This window comes from Camelina sativa, chromosome 5 (assembly GCF_030686135.1).
Source record: "Camelina sativa cultivar CO46 ecotype springtype chromosome 5, ASM3068613v1".
Lineage (NCBI taxonomy): Eukaryota > Viridiplantae > Streptophyta > Magnoliopsida > Brassicales > Brassicaceae > Camelina > Camelina sativa.
Window position 1 is genome coordinate 8,097,328 of NC_141884.1, and position 13,632 is coordinate 8,110,959.

The following is a 13,632-nucleotide window of genomic DNA, read 5'->3' on the forward strand; positions in this document are numbered from 1 at the left end:
ACAACACCGCACGCTGCGGAACCCACCCTCTAACAACTCTTCCCCGACCCGAAACCTGATCCTCGAATCCCTCGGGTAGCGGGTCACTCTTACCCACCCAAACGAACCGGGTCATGCTCCTCTTGAGTCCGAGAGCCAGAGCGTCACACTGCTCTTTGGTCAATGCCTTTTGACTTCCGAAGCAGATGTAAAGCAAAGAACCATCAGGGCACCCGTCGAGCCAACTCAGCAATGGATCGGATTTACCCGCACCACCCGTATCCAACCCGATCGAACAAAGCGGGCCAACTCCAAAAACCCGATCGTGACCTAACCTCTTTTTCACGTAATTCAAGTACTTTGCTTCTAAACACTCAGCCGTATTGAAAACGCAACCATAGCTCAAAAAATTCATCAAGCTATCATCTTTGATGCTTCTGATATCTGGTGAAGGAGATCGAAGGCAGAGCCGAACCACCGACGGAAGATGCTCTACCTTGAAAACAGGGGAACCAGGAAGATCCAAGAGATGAACCGGATCCGTTGACTTGAGTACATCGATATTACCGAAGCAGAATTCAAGAACTGAAGCTAAGTATGGACCGGAGGAGAAGAAAGCGAAACGAGGAACACCGAGCTGATCGCAAAGCTCGTGTGTCCATCCAAGGAAGAAGTCAGAGATGAGAGCAACTGGAGGGGTTTGGTGAGAACGGAACCATTGGATGATAGGGTCACGAAGCTGACGAAGAGAGGCTATCATTGGGAGGTTACCGGCGTTACCAATGTCTTTAACGTTCTCAACGCCGGGAGGAAGTGAAGGATGAGAAGGGAAAGGGAAAACGATGGGAGTTACAGAGGAGGGATGAGCAGAGATAAGGGGAGAGAGGTATTGGAGGTTTCCGGTGGTGACGACGACAGAGACGTTGATTCCGCCAAGGCAGAGTTGGTGAGTTAAGTCTAGTAGTGGAAGTAAGTGGCCTTGTGCTGGGTAAGGAAACACCACGATGTGCGGTCTCGGAGTCTCTGGTACAACCATTGCTCTCTGTTCTGTAATGAGTCTCTCTTTGCTATCTTCTTTAGCTTTGTAAACTACTGACTGTAGTCTGTAGCCACAATATATAATGTGTAGGTGCAGCCTATGATCTTATTAGTCAAATTAAGTCGACGGTTCTAAATTTCCACAATATTTAAATTTTGGGACCAGTTACGTTATTTACCATGTAAACCAAATTTTGCTAACAAATTCGGCCATTTTTGTCTAGTTGTCTAATTCTTGAAATATCCTATTTAAGCACATACCGAGGCCCATCACCATTATAGAAAAAGAAAAAGACAGTTAAATTATATTGTGTGAATTTAGAACTGTCTCCACTTAGTTTACGTTAACGTTTCAGCTGTTTGGTCTTAAGAACAGCATAGCGGAGTGACTGCTTCAATTGATTATTTGTTCATATTGGCCAAATTATTTTCTAGAGGTTAGTTAATGACATGTTCGTTGTTTTCTCGCAGGGGCATATTTGACTTCAGTGAAAAGATCTCTAGCCACATTGTTCTAATTAAAGGTCGTGAGATCAAATTCCGTGTACAGTACGTAGACCAAAAGCTTAGGTCTCCTTAAGAAGCGAAGTAGTCCATAAAGTCATCATTTACCTTACGGGACAAGCAGGAATGCTTATATGAATCAGAAACGGTGCCAAAATTAAGATGGATGATAAACCTTACAAGTCTAGGATCAAATTCAATAAAAAAATATAAACAATGAGCAAAACAGCACATGTAAGAAGTGACACACTAGAGTGAAAAGAGGATCGTGTCTGAATCATCTTACTTTTTCCCCAAACATTGATCTTCTCTACATTGTCTTATGTTTTATGTGTGCCACAATATACTTTATAACCATGCTGTAGCAATTTAGTGATATATTTGAGTCACGTTAACATTTAAGTATTAACCAAGGATCCCATCAATAATTCTATTAGTAATATCACGTTAATTTGTATCTAGTCCCAAGTATTAGAAAATAATACTCCAAACATTCTCATTCGTTAAGGCCCTCTATATTCTAATCCCAATGCATTAGAGGTTTTTTTTTTTTGCTTGTTCTGTTTAATTAATCCTAACAATATTAGAATAATGTAAGCTTTATAAAATATTAATTATGTCACTTGACATTTTTTTAATATAGAATCCCAAACAAATAAACTTGAGAGAATGTTGTTAGGAATTCTATTTTCTTTGACCTACTCTCATTTCTATTAGAGGATGGTTCTCGAAAACTAATTCTCTTACTTAGGAAATTGATATGTCATATGTTACACTCAAATAAACAAGCTTGTTCTAAAGTTCATTAAACACGTGTGAGATTAGTGGTCCCTGATTCATATGCTTTTCATATACGTTTCACTTATTCGCAATGGGATTAATTTAACAATAAAAAGATATTTTTCTCCATCTTTTGTCAACTACTAATGTACGGCTTAAGATGCATAATCAAAGATTCATCAGATATCTAACATTTTTCTCCATATTCTGCAATAAAGTGTGAGAAAGTTTGATACCAAAAAAAAAAAAAAAAGTGTGAGAAAGTTATACGCATATGTATTAAGTGTACGAAAGATGCGTAAAAAACTATATTAAAATCGAGTCATGTAAGCAATTATTATAAATAAACTACTTTAAAGTATCATAGTATAAAATATAAATTACAAGGTGCATTCAAACATGGAACTTGGACGCATGACTGTTTTATAGGCAAAAATTAAGGCAGCCGCCTAGAATATCGTGATGGCCATCGTTGTGGTGTCCACTACCATCCACCACCATCTATGCGACCGACTCGCTGTTCAAGTTGTTCAACAATCAAACTTGATCTTCCGCCTGTATAATGACCGTTTGGCCGATTTATGTAAGCCAATCCAAATCGGAGGCTTGTCTCACATGGTCTAATCATGCAAGAGTTATAAAAAGTTACAAATCAAGTCGTGAACATACATGGATGCAATTAATTTGAACAAATACATTCGAAGAATGGTTTTTTTTTTGTTAGATTAAAGGGCCTAAAGAAGCTCTTTTCGTATTATTCATTGTTAATAATGGTACTAACCCAAAAATTTTGTTAAGTTTTTTTCTTCGTCTTTAAGTGGTTTAATTTCTCATCGAATGAATAAATTATAAAGACATTTTTTTAGGATAAGCATCGATCATTCATAACACGAACAAACGTGAAAACAAACTTTAGGGTTAGAAAGAGTGTCTAAGCAAATTTAAGAAATCTTCGAAATCAATATCTTCGAAATCAATATCTGAGAAATATATATATATATATATATATATATATATATAGAGTGTTAAAATTAAAATGAAAACACATTTTTAACGATTTCCTGAATTCTACGCACGGCTTAGCATGTACTTTGCATTTCAGTTTTTTTTTTTAGTAAACTAGACTAAGCGTATACTACGCAACATACGGATTTTTATACTATTTATAATTTATACACCATTTTTAATCTATTTATAAATTATTCACCATTATTTGATGCATTGTAAATTTGATAATTAATATCGGGAAGCTAAATAATTACGACATGCAACATAATATATTGTATTTGATATATGCATACTAAATTATAAACTTGTAAAGTTTGGTAGAATGGTTGAAGAGAAGAAAATATTGGATTTGCATAATTGTAATTATAAAAAGAAGTACGCATGCTCACTAGATTGTGTATACGATTTATGAGGCTAACTATCTAACTAAAATTATAACCCTATACCCGTATACAGAAAATTTGAACCTAAAATTGAAATATTCCTAAAATTAACAAGTAAATAAAAATTTCAAAACTTCTCTCTCAACATTCCTCAAATCAAGGTATGAGTGTTTGATAGATGCTGCAAATGAATAAGACACCATAGTTATAAATTTGAAAAAATCAAGTCGATCACATTAGTAGTAAAATAGAATTTAAAACATGATAATAAACAAAGATAAGGATAACAAAAACAAAAATGGGAAATTGCATGTGAAGGGAAATTAGGGCATTGAAGAGAAGGCATGTTGGTGTATTTACTAATGCGAGCATTTAGTGAGACTGCAAAAAATGAGCGCAATTTTAGCTTACAAACTTACAACCTCTTTTCTATAACCCATTTCTCTTGCTCCCTCTCTATGTACCTTTCATTTAATGCATCGTTCGCAACATATAATATAATGATAGGCTATAGAAGTATCTATATCAAGTATTATTAGAGTAAGTTCAATAAAGAAGTCTTTTCTTGGTCGTTTAGGCGTTTAGCTATAGCCATATACATAATATTCTCTCTGTTTCATAATAAGATGTTTTAAAGATTTTTTTTCTTCATAATATAAAATGTTTTCAAGTTTCTATTCAATTTTTAAATTGACTTCTATTCAAGTTTCTATACTTTAAATCGATCACGGTGAAATGTGTATCATAAAAATAATTAAAGTTGGAATTTCATTGATGTTATTTATAATATTTAATTGTGTATATATATATATATATGTCAATTTTCACATGTTCTCACGTCTTGAAATGTCACAATATACAGCACATCCGCAATATATCATGGAACTAATTAGATGTCAAAACACTATATGAAGAATTTAGTACTCAGTTAAGGTGATATCAGCTTTCAAGCTAACAATGAGTATATTAATGCATTGGAGTGATCGTACATTTTATTGACATTTTTGGTTAGGGACAAACTGGTTGTAGCATAAGAAGCAAAAGATTGAATCCGGAAGGAAGATGAAAACAAAAATACAAAACTTTTAAAACTCCTCTTATATAATTTTTTTTTAAAAAATCAAACACTTATCACTTCAGTACTATTCGGTATGGATCACTCATCCATTACTCCCCCACCACCTCCAAATAATTGCTCCTATATAACATGTACGACATATATATGACGCAAAATACATATTATATGACGCTAAAAGTATACTATTTAAACGTTAAAAGATAAACGAGACGGCACGTACATCTGTGTAATTAACCATCCATTTTGTACATATGTGCAGGTCTTATTATTTTGAAGTGTAAGGAAAACGTAGAATTAATTTGGAAAACATTATTTCTATGCATGCTTATGAGAGGGAAAAATAAATCATATGTACAAAAAGTACAACATTCTGTTTATATAGTCGAGGTCTATAATATAGTTACAACATTCACCAATTTTTTTTTTTTTAATTGGTTTCATATACATATATAGCTTCATATCCTATTCAATATCTAATGTCAAAACCTAATCTCTACTATACTGAAATCAGTAAAGTGATAAGCTAATCTCTACTCTAGAGTAAAGTACTTCTATATATTTCACTCCTTTTCATATTTTTAAATTTTTAATTATTCTGTAATCGTTTACCATTATCTTTTTACCACTAAAAACTCTTACCATTTTATATCACCAGTCGAATCCAAATATTTCTCAAATAAATATAATATGTAAGGCGCAGTTACAATGTACAAGTTGTTTTAACAATTTAAAGATCTTAAAATAATTAATGTTGACTTAACAATGAAAGATATTCCTAACTGAAAGTTTAAAATATTATTAGGAATATATTAAAATTAATATTCTGGTTTGAAACAGTCGTAGTTTAATACTATAAGAATATATATACATATATATATGAATTTTCAGATTATTCTAAATGTTTACAAATAGTTAGAACGTTCTAACTAAACATGAATTCGAACACGAAAATACGTAAGATATGGAATGTATTGCATATGCTATGAAGTGTGAATTAACTTAACATGTTGCGTTAATTAAGATATGGAATATCATGGGTACAAAGAAAATACGTAAAATTATTTTCCAAAATAAAAATTTGGATGTACTTTTGTTGAGCTTTTAAGGTTTTCATTCGCTAGTAGTGGTCCCAATATGTAAAACACATGTCAAATTGATTGCTGTTTGAACATACCACTGAAATCTAGGGTTCCTCCATGACGCCAATAATATGTTCTAAAAATAAAAGAAAAAAATAATTGTTTTTTTTGTGTGCAAAGGAAAATAAGTTGTATAACTAAGCAAAGAATTCGGAGGGTGTGCGGCCTCTATTAATCTATTATAGATGAAAAGATGAGTAAAGAAAGCTAATCCAATAGCTTTTGAAAATGATATTCATATTTCATAAGTTATTATAAAATATTATAAACCAGATAAAACATGGACAAAGCTTTTTTAAATATCCTTTGTTCTTTTTATCAACAGATAAAACATTTTTCCAAAAAACCAAAAAAAAATACCAACAACTAGTTATAAGTTTATAACCAACACGTATACGCAGGATATCGTTAACTACTAATCTTGTATTGGTATGTAGATTGCCATGGATGTGGATCATTTTTTTCTGTATAAGATCGTTAGTTTACTTTTCTTTTAAAAGACATCGAATTGTTTATTCTTTGCTTTCATAAAACGAATTATCTATTGTTTTATGATAATATAGACGGAAATATAAATATTTAAACTATTGCATTGATCTCCATTTCATATTTCCTCGAAGTCAACATAAATCCTATTCTTTAATTTAAGAATTAAAGCATTTGATATAACTAATATATCATAAATCCTATTCTTTTTTAATTTAAGAATAAAAAAATATAATCAGTATAATGATATTATTTCGCTTCAATGTTGATATAACTAATATATCATAAAAATAAAACCAATAAATCAATTTTGTTTTGCTTTGAAATCTTTAATGAAGTTGGACTATCTCTCGGAACGAGAATTAGTTATGTTACTTAAAAGATGTATTTAATAAACACGGAGAAATGAATGTTTTATATAAATAGAGATGTTGCATATTGATAGTTTTGATTTATCATTTATACACAAAAATAATACAATTTATAAACATAGTACAATTCATTGTCCATACAATTATTAAAAAAATAAAACTCGCATTTTGTTTATCTTACAGACGAAAAGAATCATCATCGTTCCAAAGAAACTAAAGATTATTGATATATTTCCTCCGTTTCATAAAGAATGTCATTCTGGAGATTTTTATTTGTTTTACAAAGAGTGACATTTTACAATTCCAATGTATTATTTTATATTTCCAATGCATCTTTTACATTAGATTTCATACTTTTACCCTTAATCTATAACTAAATTAACCTATTAAATAAAGGCATATATGTATATTTTAATGTTTTCTTAATTTGTGTGAAATGTATCAAAATGACACTTTTTGTGAAACAGAATGAGTATTATAAATTGAATCTTTAATCAACAAAAGACACTCAAGTCAATTAAAAAAAACCTTAATTTCCTTTCAATAATTACTATACATTATTTCCCGTTTATACTTGTTTTCGGAGTACTATTAATTACATCACAAAACCCTTAAAATTTTGTTTGGTTAATCAAAACTCTGTCACATATAATTATATTTAAAAGAAAATACAGAAAATATAAATAACCCATTTTTCTCTAACTAATATAAATATCTACTACGTACGAAAAAAAATATGAGAAAAGAAGTAAAATTACAATCTTTATGTCTGGATCTAATTAATGTTTTTTTGAGATGTCAGAGGAAAAAGAAAAAACAAGAAAAAGAAAAATCCTGGTTCAGATCGAAACATGTATCACTTTCAAAGAATCTGTTGTTTCAATTTCTGAAGAAATTTTGAGTTCGTACGTTTGAACTGCAGAAGAAGTTTGGATTTTAATGCAAGAACTGTAAGGAAGAGAGGCATGGGGTTGCATTAATGATCACTTTGAGTGTCTTCCGATCTCTTACTGTTTTCTACTAGGAATGTGAATAATAATTAAAGGGTATTATATTAATATACGACGGAAACTTTGTAAAAAAAAAAAAGTACAACTTTGTGAAAGATTTAATGTATATATATGGTATGTGATACTTCACACCCAAAAGATTCAAAGATTTTTGCTTGTGAATTGACAAATTTAGAGATGATAACGAGCTTTGTTTCAAGAATTTGTGTTGCCTCTCTAGTAATGCAAAAGTGAGGATTTCTTTTGCTCGCTGTAGTAACGTAAAGAGCCTCTTTCCATGATTTTCTTACTCGCATTTTAAACTTAGTTTTTATGTTTGTAATCGCTTATGTTCCGTAGTATATATATTACTAGTTATGTACTTATATTACAAGAAATACGTTTATTAAATTTAAATCAATAAAAAATAGAAGAAATTTTGTTTTTTGTTGGTCAAAAGAGAAGAGTTTCTTTAAACATTAAAAACAAATGAAAATTTTTGTGTTCAGAAAGGGAAAGTGTAGTCAGATCAATTTACAAATTAAATAATGAGTATTGCGAGAATATGTGGTGAAAGTGAATACTGTATTTATATAAGTCTTGACATAATCCTATTATAGTATTATTTTAAGTATTGGTAAATTGTAATGTTTGCGTATTAAAAATTGAAGGAAAACAAAATACGTCAACATAAACGCTCATCTTACAACTAATCAAATTGATTGTCGAAGACATTTAGGATTTCCAAAATTGTCTTCTATTTGTTGTTGAAGTGTTGGTCAATCCATCAGTGATTTAACGTTAGCAGTAGACTAGTCGCCGAATAGCACAATTTAACGTACTTAAAACACAAACGTAATTTAAAATTGTTTTTTTTTTTTTATATTGTTGAATGTTTAAGCCTTCTGAATATTCACGGCTGTTAATTATATACATTTCGCATGAGATGCTATTCCCCTAAAACAATTCTATCTTAATTACAAATTTTGACCCAAGCTTAAAGACCTGTTTTTTTTTAACTATTTAATGAAATGAAAACATATTTATATGCATGCATAGATATATATATATATATATATATAGTGAGAGAATGAGAAGTGGTGTATAGAAATATGGGTGAGTCTTTACCAAAAAAAAAAAAAATAGAAATATGGGTGAGAGTCTTTAAATTAAATTTATGTAAAAGAGATGAATATATGTAGAGAGGTTAATTGGGTAGGTGAAGAGAGACTATAAGAGGGAGAGAAAGAGGTCGTAAACCTTTTGCCCTATTCACATTTTTATTATCTTCCCATTAGCCATTCTGTTCCCTGTCTCTTCCTCCTCTCTTTTGACACATCACATCATCATCACATCATCATTCAACATCAATCATCATCATATGCATACACATACATCGGTGTTCTTCCGATCGAGAGTTAATTAGTTATGGCTTCCTCGAATAGACACTGGCCAAGCATGTTCAAGTCCAAACCACATCCTCCTCATCAATGGCAACACGACATCAACTCTCCTCTTTTGCCTTCTGCTTCCCACCGATCTTCTCCCTTCTCTTCAGGTCCTTCAACTTTTATTTTTTATTTTTTTACCAATTGAAAACTAAATTTTGTTTTATAGAATTCTTATTGATGAGATGTGATTTGTTTACGGTTTTGTCAAAAATAAAAAAAAGGGTGTGAGGTGGAGAGGAGTCCAGAACCAAAACCGAGATGGAATCCAAAGCCAGAGCAGATTCGGATACTTGAAGCAATCTTTAACTCAGGGATGGTGAATCCGCCGAGAGAGGAGATCAGGAGGATTAGGGCTCAGCTTCAAGAATACGGCCAAGTCGGTGATGCTAACGTCTTCTACTGGTTCCAAAACCGCAAGTCCCGTAGTAAACACAAACTCCGCCTCCTCCACCACTCTAAACACTCTCTCCCTCAATCGCAACCCCAGCCACAACCACAACCACAACAGCAATCTCTTTCCTCAGCAAACTCGGCTTCCTCTTCCTCTTCCTCTTCTTCTTCCTCCTCCAAATCCACCAAACCCCGCAAAAACAAGAACAAGAACAACACTAACCTCTCTCTTGGTAGTAGTCAAATGATGGGGACGATGTTCCCACCAGAAGCGGCCTTTCTCTTTCCGGTTTCCACCGTCGGAGGGTTTGAAGGTATCACCGTCTCATCCCAATTAGGGTTTCTCTCCGGTGATATGATCGAGCAACAAAAACCGGCTCCAACTATGGGGCCATGTACCGGACTCCTGCTGAGTGAGATCATGAACGGTAGTGTGAGTTATGGAACTCATCATCAACAACACTTGAGTGAGAAAGAAGATGAAGAAATGAGGATGAAGATGTTGCAGCAGCCACAGCCTCATCAGATTTGTTACGCTACTACTAGTCAACAAATAACCTGTTACAACAACAACAATAACATCATGCTTCATGTTCCTCCCACTACTTCAACTACTACTACTATTACTACTTCGCACTCTCTCGCTACTGTCCCATCAACTTCGGACCAGCTTCAAGTTCAAGGTATGATGATATCTAAAGTAATCTATCTTTTTTTAGTCATTACTTATATATGTTTAATTTTTACTCAACAGTATAGATAATTAGATATTAATTGTGTGTCAACAATGGAAGGGACACATTGATCAGGATCAATCTTTTTAAAGACCTTCGTGTTTATTAGTAGTATGTAGATGATTATTTAGTTGTATATATACCGTCTCTCTCTCTCTCTTTCTTGAAAATAGACTGTTTGAGGTTTACATGGTTGTTTTGTATAGATAGTTTTAATATATAGTTATTATACTAACATGAAATAATGGGATAACCACGGCTAAATCGAATGCAGCGGGCGCGAGAATAAGGGTGTTCATAAATGAAATGGAGCTTGAAGTGACCCCTGGACCGTTCAATGTGAGAGATGCATTCGGGGAAGAAGTTGTGCTCATTAATTCTGCGGGTCAGCCCATTGTCACCGATGAATATGGCGTCGCTCTTCAACCTCTTCAACACGGAGCGTCATACTATCTGGTTTGTTTTCTCTTACTAATTAAGATTTGTATTCACTTCACTATAGCTAGATACTACTCTATACGTTAATAAACTTAAGTAGAACGCGAGAATGCTTAATTAATGGCTATACAATAGTATTGGTTTATAGAGAGATCTATAGTAGTTTATTTCTTCATTGGGATCTAAAATGGATAAATGCATGCGAGAGACATGTTGTTTGGCTTTGGTCAACATTGTTGACTCAATCTAATTTAATTACACACACACACACCTTGCGCTTTAGAGCATTCATTGGTTTTTATTTTTCTTTTTTTGGCCTTCGTGTTTTTTGACTTTTGTAGTATAAATTCTAATACTACCACATTTCGGAGGATGTGCCTGCATGTGTGTGTATATAATTATTTATGTGATTAATTTCGAGGTCTCTTTTCTGCTTTTGCAGATCTAGTCGTGTGGGAGATTTGAGTTTGAAGAAGAAATTAAGACCTGTCTCTTTCTTTCACCATCTCTCGTACGTAGGCTTAAATGTTAGATTTTATATAAGATATGGGTTTCAGTTACCTATTGTGATGGTGTGATGTATGAGTTTCGGACAACATTCACAAAACTCTCTCGTTAGATTGTTGACCAATATTATATGCTCTGTGTTTCATTCTTATTTCATAATTCTATATAATGTTTGTGTTTCCTCATCTGAATATTTTTGTATATTTGCAACTGTTTAACAATGCGCTAATATGGGGATGAGTAATATAGAAGCTTCACATCACCCAGTGTGAAAGTAAACTAGGTCATGCGTTATGTTTAATGTTTAGACTGTGATGTAAGGTTTTACTTGCGGGAAGTAGGGAACTTTGACTTCAGTTCACGTGAGGTGATATTTCACTTTAATCCCGGGGATTAAAAACGTTACACTAATTAATATGTAATATAGTATTTTACACAGTAACTTGTATAAGTGTTTCAAATATGATATGAAATATCAAATATGTATTACCTTATTTTGTTTTATTTTAATACGTAGGAAACGTTTTGAGATTAAAGATGATTTCATTTAAAAATAAAAATAAAAAATGTGTGGAGTGATGTTACTACAAAACAATCGTTTCAGTTACTTCAGATAGAATTAGTACATGCATGATGCTTTGAAAATGCATATGTAATCAAATTCTAAAAAGAAACATTAAATATTAATTAGTTGAATTTTTATTTTGTTAAAGACGTATTCACAGCCACGCTATCTTTTCTTCCACTTGTAGTTCAGGGTTTCTATCACTTAGGTGGTTACGCTCAAGTAATTAGCGCTATGAGATATGATTATCCAAGTAGTTTTTTGAAGGTTATAAGCGTTTTATCAATATAACTAATATGATCATCCAAATAAATAAATATAGGTTATATGCGTTTCTCAATAGAACTAACCTTAACCAAAAAAATAAAATTAAGAAGTTTAATCACTATAACTGTATACAGCTGTCCACGCCTAAGATATAAATGTGAATATATTACATCATAAGAAAACAATTCTTTTCTTTTTTTTTTGTTACAAAGGAATAAGTAACGTATCAGAGTTAGGAAACAGTTTTTGACAGTCAATTGATATGATCCTTTGCTTTAAAGTTTTAACAATAAGAATAGAATTCATGATATTACTGCTACGTTATGGAGTATATATAAGGGTATATTTATAGGGGATCATGTGGGGGTGATCTTAGATGAGAAATAATGTAAAAATATTGTAAGATCAGGGCTTAAGATCTTTTGTTAAGAAGGAAGTTATAGGGAGAACAGGTATAAGATCTTAAGATTTAATAATATAATATTCTTATAGAATTTTTAAAATATTGAATAAATACAAAGATTAATGTTTAATATATAATTTAAGTATGCTTAAAACTATTTAATATAATGTTTATTAATTTTCTTATTAAACATATTACAATTATTAAAATTTATAAAATAACATTTTAATTGAAAATTATTACAACTTTTATTAAAAAAAAAAAAACATTATCAACTTGTAGGGGTGATAGACCATTCCGGAAGGTTGCATCCTTTTTTGGCTTAAAATATGAAACTTCTTCACTGAGACGATTCACAATACGCAAGAACAACGGCTTGTTCATTCGAAACCGTCGCCGGAAATGGTGAGCATTGTAAGTGGGATTATCAGAAAAATAATCGTTCCACAGACGTTCATGCCCTTCTTCTCGTTTTCTATCAATATATTCACGTGGTTTCCTTTCCACCGGAATTTCCTCTTCAACAGATTGAAATTGGTTACTAAATTGCTCTTGAAAGTATTGGTTTAAACTATCATTATGGGGATCATAATGATAGTGAAATTTGTTGGAAGAGGATGCCATAGCAATGAAGGAAAGAAAGAAATATTTGTTTTAGGTGAGAAGTGAAAGTGTTTTTAGGAAAAGAAATATTTGTTTTGGGTGAGAAAGAAATTTGTGTTTGATGAATGAAAGAAATATTTGACTTTGGTGATAGAAGGAAATGTTTGTTTGGTGGGGAGAAAAAAATGTCTCATATATATAGAGTGATCAATTGCAAATTCCAAACTAAACACACGGGTTCATAATTCGCAAAATAAAATAACAACAGCCAACTTCACGGACCAATAATTCGCAGAAAAAGACAACAACAGCCAACATCACGGGTTCATAATTCGCAAAAAAAAACAGCAACAACCAACATCACGGGTTCATAATTCACAAACAGCCAAACATCTTTCCAAGACAATAAATTACTTGACCTCTTTCACTATGTCCGTCAGCTGGATCACTCGGTCCGTCAGGTGGTTCACTTTGTCCTTCAGCTGGATTACAAGAACCTTGAGCTGTATCATTTGGTCG

The 13,632-nt window shown here is 32.2% G+C and overlaps 1 protein-coding gene and 1 pseudogene across 2 annotated transcripts in view; one reads left to right on the plus strand and one right to left on the minus strand.

The window, feature by feature from the left end:
* The window catches only part of LOC104786163 (UDP-glycosyltransferase 89A2 pseudogene), a 1,625-nt pseudogene extending 488 nt beyond the window's left edge, over positions 1 to 1,137 (minus strand). Inside the window, exon 1 of the transcript XR_015598517.1 lies at positions 1 to 1,137. This exon is cut by the window's left edge and continues 488 nt beyond it. The product of XR_015598517.1 is annotated as a UDP-glycosyltransferase 89A2 pseudogene (transcript).
* Positions 1,138 to 8,854: 7,717 nt separating this feature from the next.
* On the plus strand, positions 8,855 to 11,460 carry LOC104786165 (WUSCHEL-related homeobox 9-like). The gene is made up of 4 exons (XM_010511510.3): positions 8,855 to 9,313; positions 9,428 to 10,279; positions 10,605 to 10,786; positions 11,211 to 11,460. The coding sequence occupies exons 1-4, from the start codon at positions 9,184 to 9,186 to the stop codon at positions 11,214 to 11,216; spliced, it is 1,170 nt and encodes a 389-aa protein (XP_010509812.2). The 5' UTR covers positions 8,855 to 9,183; the 3' UTR covers positions 11,217 to 11,460.
* Positions 11,461 to 13,632: the final 2,172 nt, after the last annotated feature.

Coding starts and splice junctions, on each gene's coding strand:
- LOC104786165 (XM_010511510.3), top strand. CDS start 9,184: ATGGCTTCCTCGAATAGACACTGGCCAAGCATGTTCAAGTCCAAACCA. Junction 9,314..9,427: donor ATCTTCTCCCTTCTCTTCAG/GTCCTTCAACTT, acceptor AATAAAAAAAAG/GGTGTGAGGTGGAGAGGAGT. Junction 10,280..10,604: donor GGACCAGCTTCAAGTTCAAG/GTATGATGATAT, acceptor AATCGAATGCAG/CGGGCGCGAGAATAAGGGTG.